Source organism: Gastrolobium bilobum, unplaced genomic scaffold (assembly GCF_033153095.1).
Source record: "Gastrolobium bilobum isolate Gb01-03AN ecotype WA unplaced genomic scaffold, APGP_CSIRO_Gbil_v1 utg6685, whole genome shotgun sequence".
Lineage (NCBI taxonomy): Eukaryota > Viridiplantae > Streptophyta > Magnoliopsida > Fabales > Fabaceae > Gastrolobium > Gastrolobium bilobum.
In genome coordinates, this window is record NW_026898013.1 from 244,645 (window position 1) to 263,739 (window position 19,095).

Sequence of the window (19,095 nt, forward strand, 5' to 3'; positions counted from 1 at the left end):
CAGAAAACTGTTGAAATCGTGCTAACCATAAAGATGTTATAGAGGTATGTTAAGGGAGATTTCATTAAATTTAAATGTCAATATTAAGTTCAAAATTAAGGAATAGATGCAATTTACTGAAAAGGGCGTAATTGATAAAATAATTTGAAATGAATTTTATTCAAATTCATTAATATTTTTTATTAACTATAGTTTTATTAGAGTTCGTGCCTTGGTTTCCGAAACACTCCATATATCAACATCTATAAGGTAAAACAAATGGCGCGGTAATTTGAAATTAAATAGTTATACCCTTTTAACATAAGATTAGAGAACACAAGTGATTTTTATCCTTGGAAAAGGTAATGGATCCTTTCATACTAAAATTTCAGTGAATTTTTTGTGTCTATATCTTTTTTCACATGCATTGAATAAGTGAAATTCAATCTTCATTAATGAAGAAAGAAATAGACACAAAATTTTTGACACTCATAAAATTTTGACATGTAAAAGGATCTATTATCGTTCAAATCCTAAAATATATTTAAGGAATTATCACACTTAAAAAAATCATACACAAATGATATAATTAACTGTGGCATTATTATTATTATTATTATCATTATTATTATTATTATTATGTGTAAAAGACAAATTCGCATTTCACTTGTAGATCCTGCAATGTCACATATTTCTCCCAGCATAACAAATCAGCAAGGTTAAGGTAGTTGGAGTGTTGACATGGACCAGACCATAATTGTTCATGTTCGGGAGATATTGAAGGGATTGCTTCTGAGATAATCTCATCGAACTTTCCAGAGGTACAATCTGTGTGTAATTTGATGTGGGCAGACATTGTAGGTGGACCACTGGAACATGTCATGCTCAATTTGAATAAATTCAATACAATTGTGGTTTTGTTGGTTAGAGGAGATATAACTGACTTGGAATAATTTAAGACTTTTGGCCATTAATTTGGGGAATTAAATAATTGTAATCCTCGGAGTACAATCACATCTAGTTTTGATGCTTAAATATTATTTAAGGTATGGAGGGCAGAAAAACAAGAGAATTGCGCAAAAAACAAGAGGATTACTTATGTTTTCAATATATAGGGCATAAAACTTTATCATTTGATAAAAAATTGGTATTATTAATAATTTTTTTAAAGATAAAAAGATTATTGGTAAGCATGTTACACCATTGATTTTTTTTTTTTTACCTAATGGCTCCCATTTTGGGCGTAGGCGGAACAGATCTACTAATTCTTTGATTCCAGTTAGTAAGATAAGAGTTGAACTAAGAAATAGATTCTATTCTAGGAGCTAAAAAAGGGTATCTTGAGCGATTTCAATAATATGGTTCATTGATATTACTGGTATAGTAGATGCTATCACACATACAATCATACTCAATTCGATGGAATGGTTTCTTGGTAAGTAGTCAAATTTCAAATTTTACAAATTTAACACTCGTGTCAAAGATCCTACTTTTTTTTTTTTTTTTTAAAGATAATTACTATCATAACTAAATTTTTAAAGGATGTTGCAATACATGTAAAAAAATTAAATTAATTGCAAAACAAAATAAAATATTAAAAGATGTCTAAATTTTTTCTCAAAATACAACGTTTTTTTGGGGTTCGAATAGGTGAGCAATTGATCAGATAATTGTAGTCTGATAATTTATAGTCGACACAGATGAATTCGGAAGACAATATCATCACCTCAATTGGCTCGTTCCATTCGATTGCGTCTCCGTTTGTTTCTTTTCTTTGGATTTCAAAAATTGAAAAAGAATGTAGCAATTCTATCATCTCCTATTATTTATCTACCATCTACGAAACAACCAAAAAATTAAGAAGAGAGAGTTGAAGGCTCAGAAGGATCCATTGGTAATTTTATAATCATAAAGGGACGATTTTCTATTCCCTCATAAAATAGGTAGTTCTTCAACATCATTGCCTTCAAAAAACGCTAGACAACAGAACAAAATGAACAAGAAACAAGTTACCCAACGTCAGACACACAAAGACGAGAAATCCAAAATCGAAGACACAATGAACTAACATGTTACCAACGCTAATAGTCAAGTCCGTAGAGAGTGGCGAGGTTCATAAGCAGAGGAGGCATGGATTCTGCTTTATAAATAGGATCGATCTAATTAGGGTTAGGGTTTGTGGCCCACGAACGGCGAAGAAACTATTACCTCGAATGCGCAATGACGGAACTACCCTCCATTCTTGCACTGATGGGCCTTAAAGACACTGATCTGGCCCTCGTTAACCGAATTATTGGCCCAATTTTATCTTTAACAGTTGTAATGACGTGCTTTGTCTTACATGACAGATTTGTTTTAGGACTCCTTTTTTATTGGGTTATAAACAACTTTCTTACACACACAACAAGAAGTTGGGTCCCACCACTCTTTTTTCTCTCTCTTTTTACATGTGGATCCTACTTATATTTTTATTTCTACAACATGAGGTAACTTTTTTTCTACAACATAAGAAAAATATATCCCTTTTTTATTACATGATTTCCACTATTTTATAGTTATTATTATTTTTTTTACTATCAAATCTTAACCGATGATTTTTATCAATCTAACGGTTATATTTTATTGAAAATTAATAATTAATTAATAAACATGACCCAATAAATTATAACTATTATATCGACGAAAATCAACGGTTAAGATTTAGTTGTAAGAATTAATAACTATAAATTGGGGTATAAATAGGTTAGACTAAACTAGACTTTAACTTAAATAGACTAGAACTGTGTAAAAAATCTTAGGCATGACCTGACCTGTTAGCCTCGTGTAGGCCTAAATTATAATTTTGGTCTAACTTATATTTAAAAAACAAAAGCCTTGGCCGGCCTTTTAATCTGTTTAAGCCTATTAAATATTTAATAATTAAAATAATATTATTTTATTATTAAAAATTATTAAATTAATGAATTTATTTGTTTAATTTAGAATAAATAATATGATATAAGCCGACTTGCAGGCTTATATGCCCGATATGTAAGAAAAAGCCTACGGCCTATTTTTTAAATAAATTTTTTTAACAGCCTAGGCCTTCTCTATTTAACTATATGTAATCAGCCAAACTTGACCTGATATAGGTTAGGTCGTAGGCCCATGTAGGGCAGCTTAACCTATTTACACTCCTAATTATAACCTCCTTTTTCTTAAATGATATTTCATTCTATTGTTTTGTACAAAAAAAACCTCCTTTTTTTAGTGATGGTGAAAAAAGGTTAATTTCAAAATTTAGTAAGAGTTTTTATTTATAAAGAATGGTATAATTTCTCCTATTTTCTTGCTTGCAAAGTTGAGCGTTCAAGCAAATAAAAATCGACCTAACAGAAAACTCATCAAAATATTAAGGGGATTATTTCATATTTGTATAAAACTATTCATACATCTAGTCCGTAGTTGATGATGTTTTATAATTATTTCGAAAAACATGACAAATAATTAAGAATATTAAAGACATTGTAATTTTTAAAATTTTTCAATAGATAATAAATCAATTTATTTTTACTATTATAAAAATAAATACTTATGCTATCGCTTTTTAGCTTTTATAGAAAAAAACCAATAAACTAAAAATTATAATTTGATGTCGCATAGAAATAGTAGGTCCAAATAAAAAATTGGGAGATAAGAAAAATGCTCCGGTCTCACTTTGTATTAGGGGAAAATATTTGTCTTCTTTTAAATGATATAACTTTTTAAATTATATCACTGTTTTTTTGATGCATAAACAACGTTATTTTAATACATAATTGATAATTTTTTACATTTTTTTCTCTCCATAAAATTAGGAAGAGAAAGAAAGTGGAGGAGAGAAAATATAAAAAACTCTCAATTAAACACCAAAATAACTTTGTTTCATTTAAAATGACACACGGTTATATCATTTAAAAAGACAAACATTTTTTTCTTTGTATTATCAAAATAATTCAAATATTCAACTCTTTTATCATATGATTTTAATTTTTTTTAAGATAATCTGATATAAAATAAAAATAATTGATTATAATCAATCTATTATCTGATAATTCTAAATTCAAAATATATTCAAAATCTTATATCTCAAAAACAAATCAAATTTATTACTTTTCAATTTTTTCCTAACAAATTACAATCAAATTCTTTGCTTCAATTAAATTGGATTTTGGTTGGAATATGGTAGACTTCAAATTGATTCATTAAAGTATTTGGGCCATGCATAATCAACTAACTATAGGTGCATCAAAATTACTGTCACCAACTTAATATTATTAATTTTTACGGATTATGATTTATGATTGTTCAATTTTATTTACAAGCAGAACGATTAAAAAGAAAGTAGGAGATAATTTTTTGGGTTCTTTTTTTCTACGCAGATAAGTTATTTGCCTTAAGCACATAACGATGTGGGTATTTTTGTAATTTTAATTTATCTCAAGATTATAATAGTCTTTATAAATATTTTTTTTTAATATTTTAATACCAAAACGACGTCATTTCGAGAGTAAATAAAGATAACTTATTTGCAATAATTACATAAATTTTTGTGTGTAATTTTTTTAAAAAGATATCTGACACACTAGAGAATGCACACAGGCTAATATTCTTAAACTTGATTTCATATGCATTCTTCTTTGATTTTTTGAACCCTGAAAAATGATAACGTAAAGTGATCATTATTTTAGCTGGTAAAATCTTTTATAAACCCAATTCTAAACCGAAAAATGTTACAATTAATCCTAAATCGATTTTTGTTTTATTTTTTTCCCCTTTTCATGAACATATATTTAAGGTAGAGACAAGTTGAATCAATTTATCAGCTTGAATAACTATTTGATTCAAAGGTAGGTGCTTCAATGAAATTGGCTAAATAATCTGTTTTGTATCCAGTTCTAACCAATAAAACCTTCCAATCACGTCTAATTAGAATCACAGGCTTTCCAATTTCTAAGTTTGATAAACACAATCCAAAGGAACATGGCTTGTGTCAGCTCTCACACATCCCAAATGGATTTCTCCATAGTTGAATCCTCATGTGGAAGATGGTGATGAAAGTGGTTCATAAATTCCAACCTCTGGTGGCTTAATGCTTCCAATCTTTGTTGTTGTTGTGGTTCATGCAAATTCATTGCTCTTGAAGGTGAACCCCCAATGCCCAAGAAGTCATGAACTGTTGTCATGTCACTCCCTCCAAACCTTGATGGCTCCATTGGGTTACCTTCTGCTACATCTCTTCCATTAATCAAACTTGGACTATTACTAATCTCTTGTTCCACATTCTTCATCAATCCTGGGTTATTGTGGTCACTTCCCATGGACATTTGGCTGAACATACCTATATCATTCATTGTAGATCCATTGTTAGTAACAAGTAGTTGTGAAATTTCTTCTTGTCCTTTCTGAAACAATTGGTTGGTGAATGCAGGGGTACCACTAACCCCAGCCATGTTAGATACATCAGGATGAGGAGGAAAGTGGTCATATGAAGGGTTATACTGAAGATGATGAGGACCTGAATATGGTGATTTAGTGGAAGAAACATGATCAGGACCAACCATGCTACTAACAAAGCTTTTTTGCATCATGGGGGAGTTAATGCTATTGCTTGCAGTGGCACCCATTTGAGCTGCTTTTTGTAATAAAGCTGTTGCTGACATGAGAGCTGAGCCAGAAATTAGTCCTCCATTTTTGCTGTCTTGCAAGTAATTATTGAAGCCAGAAGAGCTATTGGAACTGAGCTGAAGGCTAGAAGAAGAGGGAGACATGCTTTTTGGACCACCAAAAAGTGAACCTGCATTGGTGGAGAACATGCCACCACCCATATTCATGGACTTGAATGGTATTGGGACAACTTCTTGGGGGAGAGATTTGAGTGGATTCTTAGGGTCATAGTCACTGATATTGTTGGACCTTGGTGTTAGAGGCATAGTAGACATAAGATCCGGCATTTGACTTTGCAAGTTTAGTGGCATGCCACTTGTTAATCCCTGGTTCACTCGGTTATTTTCTTCAGTTAATGCGTCACAGAAAGCTCTGTGGGTGATAAAACTATCTCTCCTGCACAATTTAGAAATATGGATTGACATGTAAGAAGACATCTTAATGGTGTGTTTACAGAATAATGTTATCTACAAAAAAACTTTACTTAGAGCCTCCTCAATTCAATGGTGATATAATTTAAAATCAGAAATTTTGCAGCGGCTTTACTTACAACAACGATAGGTGTATGATTATGATTTCTCACATTTAATGCTTTTATCTTTTGTATGGTTATGATTCTCTGCATTTAATGCTTTCAAATATATATATGACAAGTATTTGATTGCTGCACGTACAACAGCTGCAGAAATATAAACACCTATATATATATATATATAGGAAAATGATCCGTTTACAAATTTTTTTACAACAAATTACACTATCTTCTCCCGGGAGAACATATTGTACAGGAGGATATAGTGTAGTTTGTAAACAAAAAAGTTTGTAAATATAACATGACCCATATATATATATATATATATATATATATATATATATATATACGAGGAGGATTATATTTAAGGACTTTTTGTTTACAAACTCTTACAAATTATATTATGTACTTCCGGAAATACACTAGGTTACACTATGTACTTCTAGGAGTACATCATAGTGTAATTTACAAAAGTTTATAAATAGATACTTCCCTTGTATATGTATATATATATATTTTTTTTTTGAAAATGTAAGAGTTTACCTTGAAAATATGGTTCCACAATCACATTTGTATTCCCTAGTACCACAGGTTTTCTGGTGGGCCTTCCAATCAGATTGGACTGCATATCTTTTAGAGCACTTGTCGCATTTCCATTTCTTCTCACCATGTTTGCGGCTATAATGCTTTTTAATGCCAGTGAGGTCACCTAATGCACGAACTGGGTTATGGTGGACGCATGATGACTCAGGGCACACATAGACCCGTTTCTTCACCTCAGTGCTTGTTCTTTGTCTCAGTTTCCAAGGAAGATTGTGACCTCTGCGGTGCAACTGTAGGTTTTGGTCCCTCTGAAACCCTTTGTTGCAGATCTCACATACGAATCTATTTGTTGCCATTAATGTGGTTGGTGATAAAGCAATGACTTCAGCATTAGGATCTATTTCATAAAACACATTCATTAGTAGGACTTTTGCCAAATAATAATAATAATAATAATATATATGCTAGCCGCCATCTGTATACTAAATTAAGGATTAATCCCTCTTCTTAAAATCAGGAAAGACTGAGCAGATAATTAACTATTTCAAAGAAGTAAGATTATGCATTAGAATTATTTCATGATGCTTTCTTGATAACTTGGATATGTAGCTCTACAATAAACAAAGGTAAAGATCATAAGTTTGATAAGTAAAAGTTCTTTACAGTTATTGTTATCACTACTTAATGCAGCAGCAACTACCTCCTATCAAACTATATATAATTCAATGTTTAAGCTTGCAAAGGACTACCTAGAATTTGACCAGTAGAGTAGAGCTACTATACATCGTTATCACTTCAAAGCAAAATTCAACTTAAGATCGTACTTGAGCCATAATCATCATCAGTGAATTACTGAATATAGTTATAATGAGTTTTTCTATAATGAAAGTAATTCAAACATGTAATTAAGTGCAGGAACAAAAATTGAATCTCTGGGGTAGTTGAATATTTGCCTGGGGTTCCAGGTAGATTTCTTTTCTTCTTGGATGGTTGTTGTTGTTGTTGATTAGTGGAGCCATTGCTATTGCAAGCACCGGATGGTCCTGAACTTGAGCCATGAGGGTGGTTTTGTAGTTGTTGCTGCTCGTTTTCTTGATGAACTTCTTCTCCATTGTTTCCTGAGTAGAAGCTTCCTTCATCACCTGAAATATTTGACATTTGAACAGAAGGAGACTGCAAAAAAAGTTAATAGAAGCTTCTGTGTGTCTTCTCTGATCTTTCTAATTTTCTTGTTATTGGTGATGGAGCTCACTAAAATCCGGTGCTTGTTTTTTTTATTTATAATTCTAAACAAAGAATCCACTTTAATTCACCCTAGAGGAAGACAAAAACAAAAGGTGTTCTCCTTGGTTTCTGTTGGGGAATTAGAAAGCTATTGCTTCCATGATACCAATGTTGGAAGCTGGTCTTCTTTGGCCTCATATAAATATATATAATGCTCATATGGAGACAACTAGTTGGCAAATGCCCTAATTTCTTGGTATTATTTTAATATCCTAAACAATTACTTTCCTCTCTTTTCCATTTAATTCTTACCTCACATAATATCTACGCAAAACAATTTTTGTGTTTTGAAGTCTTCCTCTCTTAATTTTCAATAGAACTCAACATGATTTTACTTTCGTACTAATGCAAACAAATTATACTATACTAGATAAACAAATAGATGCACGAGCAAGTTTGCTTTATTTATTTATTATTTTATTTTAATTTTCCTCCGCAAAATAAATAGTTGAATTTGGCCACTAGCTTTCATATTTTCACACCATCATGTTATTTTTATATCATTGGTCATTGTTTTGTTTCTATCAAACAGCTCACATATTTAATAAATTAGAATCGTTAGATATAAATAACATCAACAACTAAGATTGAAGGAGTATTATTTGACTCCGGTATAAGAATAAAAAGTCTTACTCCACATCTCACTCGTTGATTTTCATTTATTTGATGACTGTATTTTATTTGTAATTAATAATTAATTAATAGATATAACTCAATAAATTACAACTGCTAGGCTGAAAATCGACGACTGACGAATAAGACTTCTTAATCTTATACTAGAGTTAAAAGATCATGCTCTTGTGTTAACGTTGTGTTCAACGTGCTCTCAAATCTGTTTAACCGCAGCCTTCGTATTAGTGTTATTAAACTCAGATTTATTTAGATAGAACAAGATCAAGAAAATGACTATATCATCATGAACCGCGTCTCATATGAACCATTCGATCGAAGGAATATCTTCATATTAAAAATGGTATAGAAGTAGCTACTAATTAAGGACATAAAAGAGGGTTGTAGCGGAGTTAAACTAGATGCAACCTTATCATAAGGGCAATGACAATAACTAAGAGTATCCTATGGCCTCCTCAACATTCCATTGTTTAAACATGACATTGTAAAATAAAATGCAAAATTTTCTGGTGATCTTCTCAAGATGAGTTAAATATTATTTTTTGTAAAATATTGTTTCTTTTTAAATCTTGCTGTAACAGATGTTATACCGTGTTATATGAGAATATTAAGATTGCGTAGAAAGGTCTCTCAAGTCATACTTCCACACGGTTTTTTTTTTTTTTTTTTTTTTTTTTTTTTTTTTTTTTTTTTTTTTTATAAAATTATTTGAAGCAGTCAAAATCGCTGTAGAAAAATTCTATACTACCCTTTGTTTGTGTTACATTTTACATGTTGCATCAGGCTTAATGTAAAACAAGGGGACATAAACTAGAATATCAAACATGAACTAAGCTTCAAATTTTCAGTCAATCAAATTTGTAGTCCTTCCCATTGCAAATGCTCTTTTCAATATCAAATAATAATAAAAACGACGAAAAAGACATCTTAGAAATTATCGATATAAAGATCGATATATTTGATGAAGCTTGCATATTTACAACAAAGTAAGGACAGAAGCTTGCCAACATTTACATCAATTATATCCCACATATTTCTTTATTAAATTATGGTAAGCCCAATTTACATCCCACACGGAATTTTGGTTTCTAATTCTTCATAATTATTAATTGATCTAGTTGCTAATTGACATAGACAAAGGATCTTTATAGATAAAACCAACATAGGGGACAACCGTTGATTATTCTTTCCAATGAGCTTGTCTTATAGTGCTCTAACAGTTTGTTTATGTTTTATCCAAGGATAGGAAATGCATAAAATTAAGAAGTATTGATGATATGGACGTGTTTTGATTAGGTAAATAATTATTATAAAACTTTATTTTTAAGTATTTAGTCGTTCATCAAACCTGCATGGAGTTTTCAGAATCGGGAATTTGATGTCAATGATTCCATTATCTTAACATTAATGTTATTAAATAATTGATGTCAATTATTTAATGAGCAGGTATATATCGATCTGGCGCCTCGACTACGCAGTTCTTGAATTGATCTCTAGTAGTCTAGATTAACATGGCACAATAATGAAGGCTCTATATATATGGGGAAGGTAGTGAAAATATAATGAGATGGGAAAATCTTCTCGTCATCACAAATGAGATGTATTATTGTATTATCACGCATTCATGTTTCAGTTCCTATATTTAAGGTATCAATCTTTATATAGTTTTTACTCATTTGATTTTTAATTCTTATACTTAATATTAATTATTAAAATATTAGTCCTTATTTTATATGAAATATTAATTTCTCTGCTAGAGATATATAAAAACTATTAATGTAACTTCACCCACAAGTATTATATTGGTTATTGATTCAAATCACCTTTTGGAGGAGAGAGTTGAATTGTTAGTGTGGATGATTGAAAGATATAATTGGAGGCAGTGGCGGACCTAGAAAATATTATTTATCTCCACATATTTAGTGACGGGGTTTGGGGATAGCGCCCCTGAATTTTTTTTAAAAGAAAATTTTAAATACATTAAAAAAATATATAAATAAGAAAAGAAAAAAAACTTCAACTTAACATAAGAAATTATTCCCCACATTTTTTTTAATCAAGCTGATTTGTTGTATGATATCATAAAATATCTAATAAAATGTATGGCATCCCATTCCATACCATCATATTTCATTCCTTTCCATTCCACCCCTCATTACATATCCAAGCAAAAGCCTAATCTAACCAACATCATGCTTCACTGCTATGCTTAAAAAATAAATAAAAAAATTCAATGGATTTATGTCCGCACTTGCGGACAATGGCCCTCAAGTAGGTCCGCCATTGATTGGAGGGCATGTATTGCTTTTTCCATTTGTATACGTGGCGAAATATGACATATCTTAATCAAATCCTTTGATGGGCTTGGCGTGCACTTGTATGGTCTAGAGAAGCTTACTTGTCTTATAGTTTAGGTGCTTTATTTGAAAACAAAATTTTCTAGATGAGGTATATTAGTTTATTGGTCAAACACAATTTAAAAAGATGAAAACTTATGATACACAAATGGTTGGATACAAATGGTAAGTGTAACATGTACTATAGCATATTCTCAGGCTAGTGTAAGTTTTAATCTCAATAGCATCGTTTAAAATTTAATATAAATAAATTTTAAACGATTAATAAAAATTTCAACTTAATTATTTTGAGAATAAACATATGCATTAAAATGTTCAATACTAATTTATGTTGATATGTAATAATCACAAAATACTTTTGAAGTAAATTGATATGTTTTATCAAGATGAGCTCTTTTAATGGAATGATTACCAAACTTGATCTTAATTTATTATTTGAGCAAGAACTTTTTGCAAAATTTTGAGTTTAAAATAAATAAATATGCGATACCTTGTAATCAATTTACATTGAGAAATAAAATATCATAATAGTCTACAAGATCAATAATATTGTGCATAAACACCATATTCAATATATTTTACAAATTCTAAAAAATTCAACTATATTTTTAGTTTGTGATACCTTATAATCAATTTACATTGAGAATATTTAACACATGAAAATTCCTTATGATAAAGAATATCATAGTTCTTCAATAGATATCCTATCCAATCAATTGTCGAATAATAAAATTTGTTTGATGGTAGTTCAGTTGTTGGCGCATGGGAGCTGAGCAGGTGGGGGTGAGAGAATGTGTTCGGACCTCTTCAATATCATCTTTGGAAGTGGTTTAAAGCCTTAATCCTGGATCCACCTTGAACAATTTTGCCTCCCGTGGAGGATACCTGTGGCTATGGTTTATAAAAAAAAGTATTAATATTTTTAACATGATAGATATCAATTTCAAACAATATTTTTTTTAGCTTAATAGTATGTAAGATAGATATTTTGCATGAGGTTTATTTGTCTGGATAACTAATCGTATCAACGTATATAATAATTTATCTTTAATAGATAATATTATTTTTATTCAATTAAAATAAATAAATAAAAATAATATAATATGCAATTTACTAAAAATATCACAAATTAATAAAGAAATGATAAATCAAATGCATGTGAAATGTCAAGTTTAAATTATAAACAATTTTCTTCATCAATCAAATATTTTGTCAATCAAGATGTCTAAAGAAAACAAATACATACAAGTGCATCATTTTAATAAGGTCAAGGTTAAATAAATAATTTTCAAAGCAATACTTTATCATGTAATAGATACATATACAATGTTATTTACCAAAAAAAAGAGATACATATACGATGTCATTTTCTTCATACTATAATGATAGTACGTATCTAAATTCTTACTTTACCTAGTTTATTTCTCATCGGATGATCTTATTTCTCATGCAAAGGGGTACAAATTTTTGAATCAACTAACTTATGGTTAGTAAGAATATTAGTTTCAATGAAATTTATATTTGTATAATACAATCCATAAGAGAAGACTTGCACTTCTTTCGATAAAGTTTTGTGGCAAAGTCCAAAAGCTGTGATATAAAGAAATTCAATATTATTTCTACCCACGGTTTCAATTTGATAACCATTGCATCAAATATTTTTAATTCTTAGTAGATTTCTCATAGATTTACTATAGTATAGAACATAACTTATTAGTAATTTTGTTCTTCCACATAACATAGCTCAAGCTCTTCTAGAGCATTGAAATGAATTTATATTTTCATATATATCAAGTAAAAATTATTAATTATTTTTGGCGATTAATCAAATAATTTATTCCATCAATATATTTGAAGAAAACAAATATATACAATTGCACCATATTAATAGGAACGTGTAATATCCTAAGGGCTAATAAGGGTAGGGAGTGATCGTCGGTGCAAAAGAGGCACGAACAATGAGTGACTCATGTCAAATCTTGCACCTGAGGGAGTACATGAATGAATCGAATCAACACCCAAAAGAGAGAGATTTCAGAGACTGTGCAAGTATGAGACTGTACAATTGAGGATAACTTGTAAGAATTAATTGGTACTATACCTATACTAACAAGATGAATCTACTTTTTGGTAGCCCGGAACAGAAGAACTTCATAGTTAAGCGTACTTAACTTGGAGCAATTATGAAATGAGTGACCTCCTAGGAAGTTTTCCCAAAAAATGTGTGAGCGAGGTCGACAAAGCATACTAAAAAGTCTTGTGTTACTTTGTTGGGACAATCATCGATCTTGCAAGCGGCCGGACGTTACACAATGACATATACCTTTAAAGCTTATTATTCTGATTGATCCACCAGAGTATTATGAACCATTTATTAATAATTTTACTCATTCAGATAATACCTTACATGCTTTTCTAGAGCTTTCCATCAAGTTTATAGTGCCAAAATCTAGTACTGACACTTGTGTTAGTCATATTTAAGGTCATTGGTTTCTAACCATAATTTTTTCCATGTCTAAAGTTATAATTCAAAATATTCACTTCTGAGAATATAATTAAGCCCATTGATTCATAGTTGAAATGTGTTCATTTAAAATATTCACTTATGGGAATAGAGTTTAATCACTTGTAAGCGTTATGGTACGATTTTTCATCGATAATTTGTTCTTATATTGAATCATAAAAATGGACAAACTTGATTCATAATATTTCTTGAACCATTTTCTCAACGTTGCTACTGCTAGAGCATATTCAATAGGCATAAAATATTGAGAGTGTTTTCTCTCATTTTTGTTTTCTCTCATTTTTCTTCTTTCAAATTATTGATCAATTTGGATCTTTTCAATCATGGTCTAAATCTCTAGTTCTTCAGGAACTATAACACAATTATGAATAATGACCAATGATTTCCATTAAATAATTTTGCAATCCTTCAAGGATACTTAAAATGTAATTTCTTCAGGAATTCACCAAAATTACAAATTTAATATAAAATAAAATATGTTAGTACTTGATAGTCAAATCTCTGTAAAGGAAATACAAAAGTACATATATATTGGAAATAGCATCAAGAAAGGGAAAAAGGAATAAATTAAGCCATAAAATATATCAATCAAAGAAGAAAGGTTGCTCCTTTTATAAATCATCCAACTTGATCAAAGTCATCACTTAGTTGATTGAGACTCTTGCTTGAATCAAAACAAAGAGGATGTTGATATATCTTTAGGTGGTGTTTGGTTGGGAGCTTTTCAGCGGATATCTATCTTTCTCAAGTATGGCTTTTAGAAATATCATGTTTGTTTCAACGTTTTTCACCAAAAATCCATCTATCCAATTTGTCTGAATTTATGAGAAACATAGATATCTGCACTGTTTAGAAACCCAATTTGAAAATGGAATTTTTCGGAAAACCGGTTATCTGGCTTTTAATGCACTGTTGATTTCATAAAGTTACCTAATTTTCCCAGTAAAATTTTTCCTCACCAAACAACTTTTTTTTACATTTTTCTACCTATCTCACTTTATCTATCTTTCCAATCATTTCTCTATCTATCTCATTTTCCTACTATTCCAAAAAAATTTCCTGAACCAAACGCCTCCTAGAGACTTGATCATGCTGCTATATCACTAGAGGCTTGATCGTGCCGATGAAGTGTTGTAAAATAAAAGGTAAGTAAGAAAAAAATAAACAAAGATAAAATAAGTGACTAGGAAGGAATAACTAAAAGAAAATAGAGATAAGAGAGAGAAGCCCAGGAATATCTTCTTCTTTACGTGTTAGAGGAATGAAAAGGAATGGAATATCTTCTTATAAGCATTATAAACTGATGGTATTGTAGTTTATCTTGAAACTTTGTACATGCTTGTAGTTATAAGCTCATAAGACAAGGTTTATTACAATAAGATAAATTAACAGAATTACTCTTCTTCAGTAGTTATAATTTAGAATTAAATATCCAAGAATCTTATCCAACAGTCATATCCCTAGCGCCACAGGTTTTCTGATGGGCCTTCCAATCAGATTGGACTGCATATCTTTTAGAGCACTTGTCACATTTCCATTTCTTCTCACCATGCTTGCGGCTATAATGCTTTTTAATGCCAGTGAGATCATCCTAATGCACGAACTGGGTTATGGTGGACGCATGATGGCTCAGGGCACACATAGACCCGTTTCTTCACCTCAGTGCTTGTTCTTTGCCTCAGTTTCCAAGGAAGATTGTGACCTCTGCGGTGCAACTGTAGGTTTTGGTCCCTCTGAAACCCTTTGTTGCAGATCTCACATACGAATCTATTTGTTGCCATTAATGTGGTTGGTGATAAAGCAATGACTTCAGCATTGGGATCTATTTCATAAAACACATTCATTAGTAGGACTTTTGCCAAATAATAATAATAATAATATATAGGGTTTTATGATTATTATGTTACATAACCCAACTTGATTTTCCTACTCACACAATAAAAAAGAGAGAGAAAGTGAAATGATGAGAGAGAAGAAAAAAAATGTAGACCCCACCTCTTTGATGTGTGTGTAGGAAAATGGAATTAGATTATGTCACATGATAAACATAAAGCCCGTATATATATGCTAGCCGCCATCTGTATACTAAATTAAGGATTAATCCCTCTTCTTAAAATCAGGAAAGACTGAGCAGATAATTAACTATTTCAAAGAAGTAAGATTATGCATAAGAATTATTTCACGGTGCTTTCTTGATAACTTGGATATATAGCTCTACAATAAACAAAGTTAAAAATCATAAGTTTAATAAAGCAAAAGTTCTTTACAGTTATTGTTATCGGTACTTAATGCAGCAACCTACCTTCTATCAAACTATAATTCAATGTTTAAGCTTGCAAAGGACTACCTAGAATTTGACCAGTAGAGAGTAGAGCTAGTATACATCATTATCACTTCAAAGCAAAATTCAACTTTAAGACTTGAGCCATAATCATTATCAGTAAATTACTGAATAGACATAATGAGTTTTTCACTAATCAAAGTAATTCAAACATAAAATCCCGATTTGTTAGCCTGTAATTAAGTGCAGTAACAAAAAATGAATATTTGCCTGGGGTTCCAGGTAGGTTTCTTTTCTTCTTGGATGGTTGTTGATTAGTGGAGCCATTGCTATTGCAAGCACCGGATGGTCCTGAACTTGAGCCATGAGGGTGGTTTTGTAGTTGTTGCTGCTCGTTTTCTTGATGAACTTCTTCTCCATTGTTTCCAGAGTAGAAGCTTCCTTCATCATCACCTGAAATATTTGACATTTGAACTGGAGCTAACTGTAAAAAGTTAATAGAAGCTTCTCTGTGTCTTCTCTGATCGTTCTAATTTTCTTGTTATTGGTGACGGGGCTTTTTTTTTTTTGGTTTATAACTCTAAATTACAAAGAATCCACTTTCTCCCAAGAGGAAGACAAAAACTTAAAGGGTTTTCCTTTGTTTCTGTTGAGGAATTAGAAAGCTATTGCTGCCAATGCCATGATACCAATATTGGAAGCTGGTCTTCTTTGGCATCATATAAATATATATATAATGCTCATATGAAGACAACTAGTTGGCAAATGCCCCTAATTTCTTGGTATTATTTTCATATCCTAAACAATTAATTTCTCTCCCTTCCATTTAAATCTTACCTCATATATATCCACAGATTTTTAAACCATTTATATGCAAAGAATTCTTGTATTTTGAAGTCTGCCTCTCTTAATTTTCAACAGAACTCAACTTTTACTTTCTTACTAATGCAAAAAATTAAATTATGGGATATATTTTTCTTATGTTGTAGGAAAGAAATTATCTCATGCTGTACAAATAAAAGTATAAGTGGGACTCAAATGTAAGAGGAGAGAGAAAAAAAATGGTGGGACCCAACCTCTTTTTGTGTGTATAGGAAAATTGTTTATCTCATGTAAAATGAGATAAACAAAACCCTTAAATTATACTATATTAGATAAACAAGTAGATGCACGAGGAAGTTTGCTTTTATTTATTATTTTATTTTAATTTTCATCCCGAAAATAATTACTTGAATTTTCACTGGTGTAAGAATAATAAATTTTATACTCAATCTTAACCGTTGCTTTTCGTATATCTGACGGATATAATTTATTGAATATTAATAATTAATTAATAAAAATAACACAATCAATTACAGTCGTTTGATGGACGAAAATCAACGATTAAGATTGAATATAAGATTTATTATTCTTACACCAGTGTAAAAATATCACACACACACACATATATATGAGAAATGTTATATTTACAAACTTTTTTTCTTATAAACTTACAAACTATACTAAGTATGACTAGTCAAACTTCAATGTACGACTGGTCAAACATAGTGTAATTTGTAAGAGTTTGTTAAACAAAAAGTTTGTAAATATAACATTTTCCTATATATATATGTGTGTGTGTATTCAAGTTGTTCAAATCTGTTTAACCGCAGCCTTCATGTTAGTGTTATTAAACTCAGATTTATTTAGATAGAAAAAGATCAAGAAAATGACTAAATATCATCATGAACCGAACTCTATGTTGGGCTTCCTCCTTCAATGCTAAGCCCAAGCCCATTGAGGGGTTTCCTAAAAACCCTAACCCTAGATCTCACTTCCTCTATATATTCATTAGTTGTGGGTGGAGGCTAGGTTAAAAGATTAGAGAGAAATTTTGAGAGATAATTATTTGATTGTTTGAGCAAAGCTTCATGCTTTGCATTTGAGAGATCTCTAGAGAGAGTTTGAGTGAAACATCTCTAGGGTAGTTTGATTATCACCATTGTTGGAGAGGTTGAGTTAACCACCACATTGGTGTATTCTGATTATTTTGTAACCATTATTTTCATAGTGAATTTTTGATCTGGACTAGGTCCCGCGGGTTTTTACTTCTTCATTGAAGAAGGTTTTCCCACGTTAAAACTGGTTGTGTTCCCTTTCTCTCTCTCTCTCTCTCTCTCCTGTTTTCGTTTTGATTTTTCCGCTGCGCTGTCCGACCTGGTGAAGTTCAGGCCGAGATCCGAGATTAGGATCTTGTTGATTGACTTCCGCAAAAGGCTGTAGAAACCGAACTTGAGGGAACCGAGTTTTCCCAACACTCTCCACGTCTCATTTGAACCATTCGATCGTAGGAGTATCCCCATATTAAAAATGGTCTAGAAGTAGTTACTAATGACATAAAAGAGGTTTTGTTGCGGAGTTAACCTAGATGCAAACTTACCATAAGGGCAACGACATTAACTAAGAGTATCCTATGGCCTCCTTAATATTCCATTGTTTAAATATGACATTTACGTGGAAGAAAAATGCAAAATTTGCTAGTGATCTTCTCAAGATGAGTTAAATATTAATTCTTGTAAAATATTCTTTCTTTTTAAATCTTGCTGTAACAAATGCTATAACGTGTTATATGAGAATATTAAGATTGCGTAGAGATGTCTCTCAAGTCATACTTCCACACGCTTTTTTTTAATGTAATAATTTTATTTTATTTTTATAATTATTTGAAGCAGTCATAATCGCTATAGAAAGTTTCTACACTGCCCTTTGTTTGTGTTATATTTTAAATGTTGCGTCACGCTTAATGTAAAACAAGGGGACATAAACTAAGCTTCAAATTTTCAGTCAATCAAATTTGTAGTGCTTCTCATTGCAAATGCTCTTTTCAATATCAAATAATAATAAAAACGACGAAAAAGACATCTTAGAAATTATCGATATAAAGATCGATATATTTGATGAAGCTTGCATACTTACAACAAAGTAGGGACAGAAGCTTGCCAACATTTATATCAAGTATATCCCACATATTTCTTTATTGAATTATGGTATGCCAAATTCACATCCCACGGAATTTTGGTTTCTAATTCCTCATAATTATTAATTGATCTAGTTGCTAATTGACATAGACAAAGGAGCTATATAGATAAAACCAACGTAGGTGACAACCGTGGATTATTCTTTCCAATGAGCTTGTCTTATAGTGCTCTAACAGTTTGTTTATGTTTTATCCAAGGATAGGAAATGCATAAAGTATTGATGATATGGACGTGTTTGATTAGGTAAATAATTATTATAAAAC

General features: G+C 30.8%; 2 protein-coding genes and 2 non-coding genes across 4 annotated transcripts; all 4 read right to left on the reverse strand.

The window, feature by feature from the left end:
- Positions 1-1,635: 1,635 nt before the first annotated feature.
- Positions 1,636-1,712, reverse strand: LOC133312264 (small nucleolar RNA Z155). Its single transcript, XR_009751654.1, has one exon. It is a non-coding gene; the product is annotated as a small nucleolar RNA Z155 (small nucleolar RNA).
- Positions 1,713-1,850: 138 nt separating this feature from the next.
- LOC133312263 (small nucleolar RNA R41) lies at positions 1,851-1,949 on the reverse strand. Its single transcript, XR_009751653.1, has one exon. It is a non-coding gene; the product is annotated as a small nucleolar RNA R41 (small nucleolar RNA).
- A 3,048-nt stretch (positions 1,950-4,997) lies between these two features.
- On the reverse strand, positions 4,998-7,897 carry LOC133312261 (zinc finger protein GAI-ASSOCIATED FACTOR 1-like). The gene is made up of 4 exons (XM_061513440.1): positions 7,693-7,897; positions 6,740-7,136; positions 5,222-6,060; positions 4,998-5,173 (listed from the first exon to the last, which is right to left on the reverse strand). The coding sequence occupies exons 1-4, from the start codon at positions 7,895-7,897 to the stop codon at positions 4,998-5,000; spliced, it is 1,617 nt and encodes a 538-aa protein (XP_061369424.1).
- A 7,078-nt stretch (positions 7,898-14,975) lies between these two features.
- Positions 14,976-16,284, reverse strand: LOC133312232 (zinc finger protein JACKDAW-like). The gene is given in 3 exon segments (XM_061513408.1): positions 14,976-15,122; positions 15,124-15,356; positions 16,086-16,284. Coding segments are annotated over 3 exon segments (579 nt in total).
- Positions 16,285-19,095: the final 2,811 nt, after the last annotated feature.

Excerpts from the sequence above, each read along its gene's own strand:
- LOC133312261 (XM_061513440.1), bottom strand. The coding sequence starts at position 7,897 with ATGTCAAATATTTCAGGTGATGAAGGAAGCTTCTACTCAGGAAACAAT. Across the intron at positions 7,137-7,692 it reads AAATCTACCTGGAACCCCAG|ATCCTAATGCTGAAGTCATT; the intron begins GCAAATATTCAA and ends TTTATGAAATAG. Across the intron at positions 6,061-6,739 it reads TGTGGAACCATATTTTCAAG|GAGAGATAGTTTTATCACCC; the intron begins GTAAACTCTTAC and ends TAAATTGTGCAG.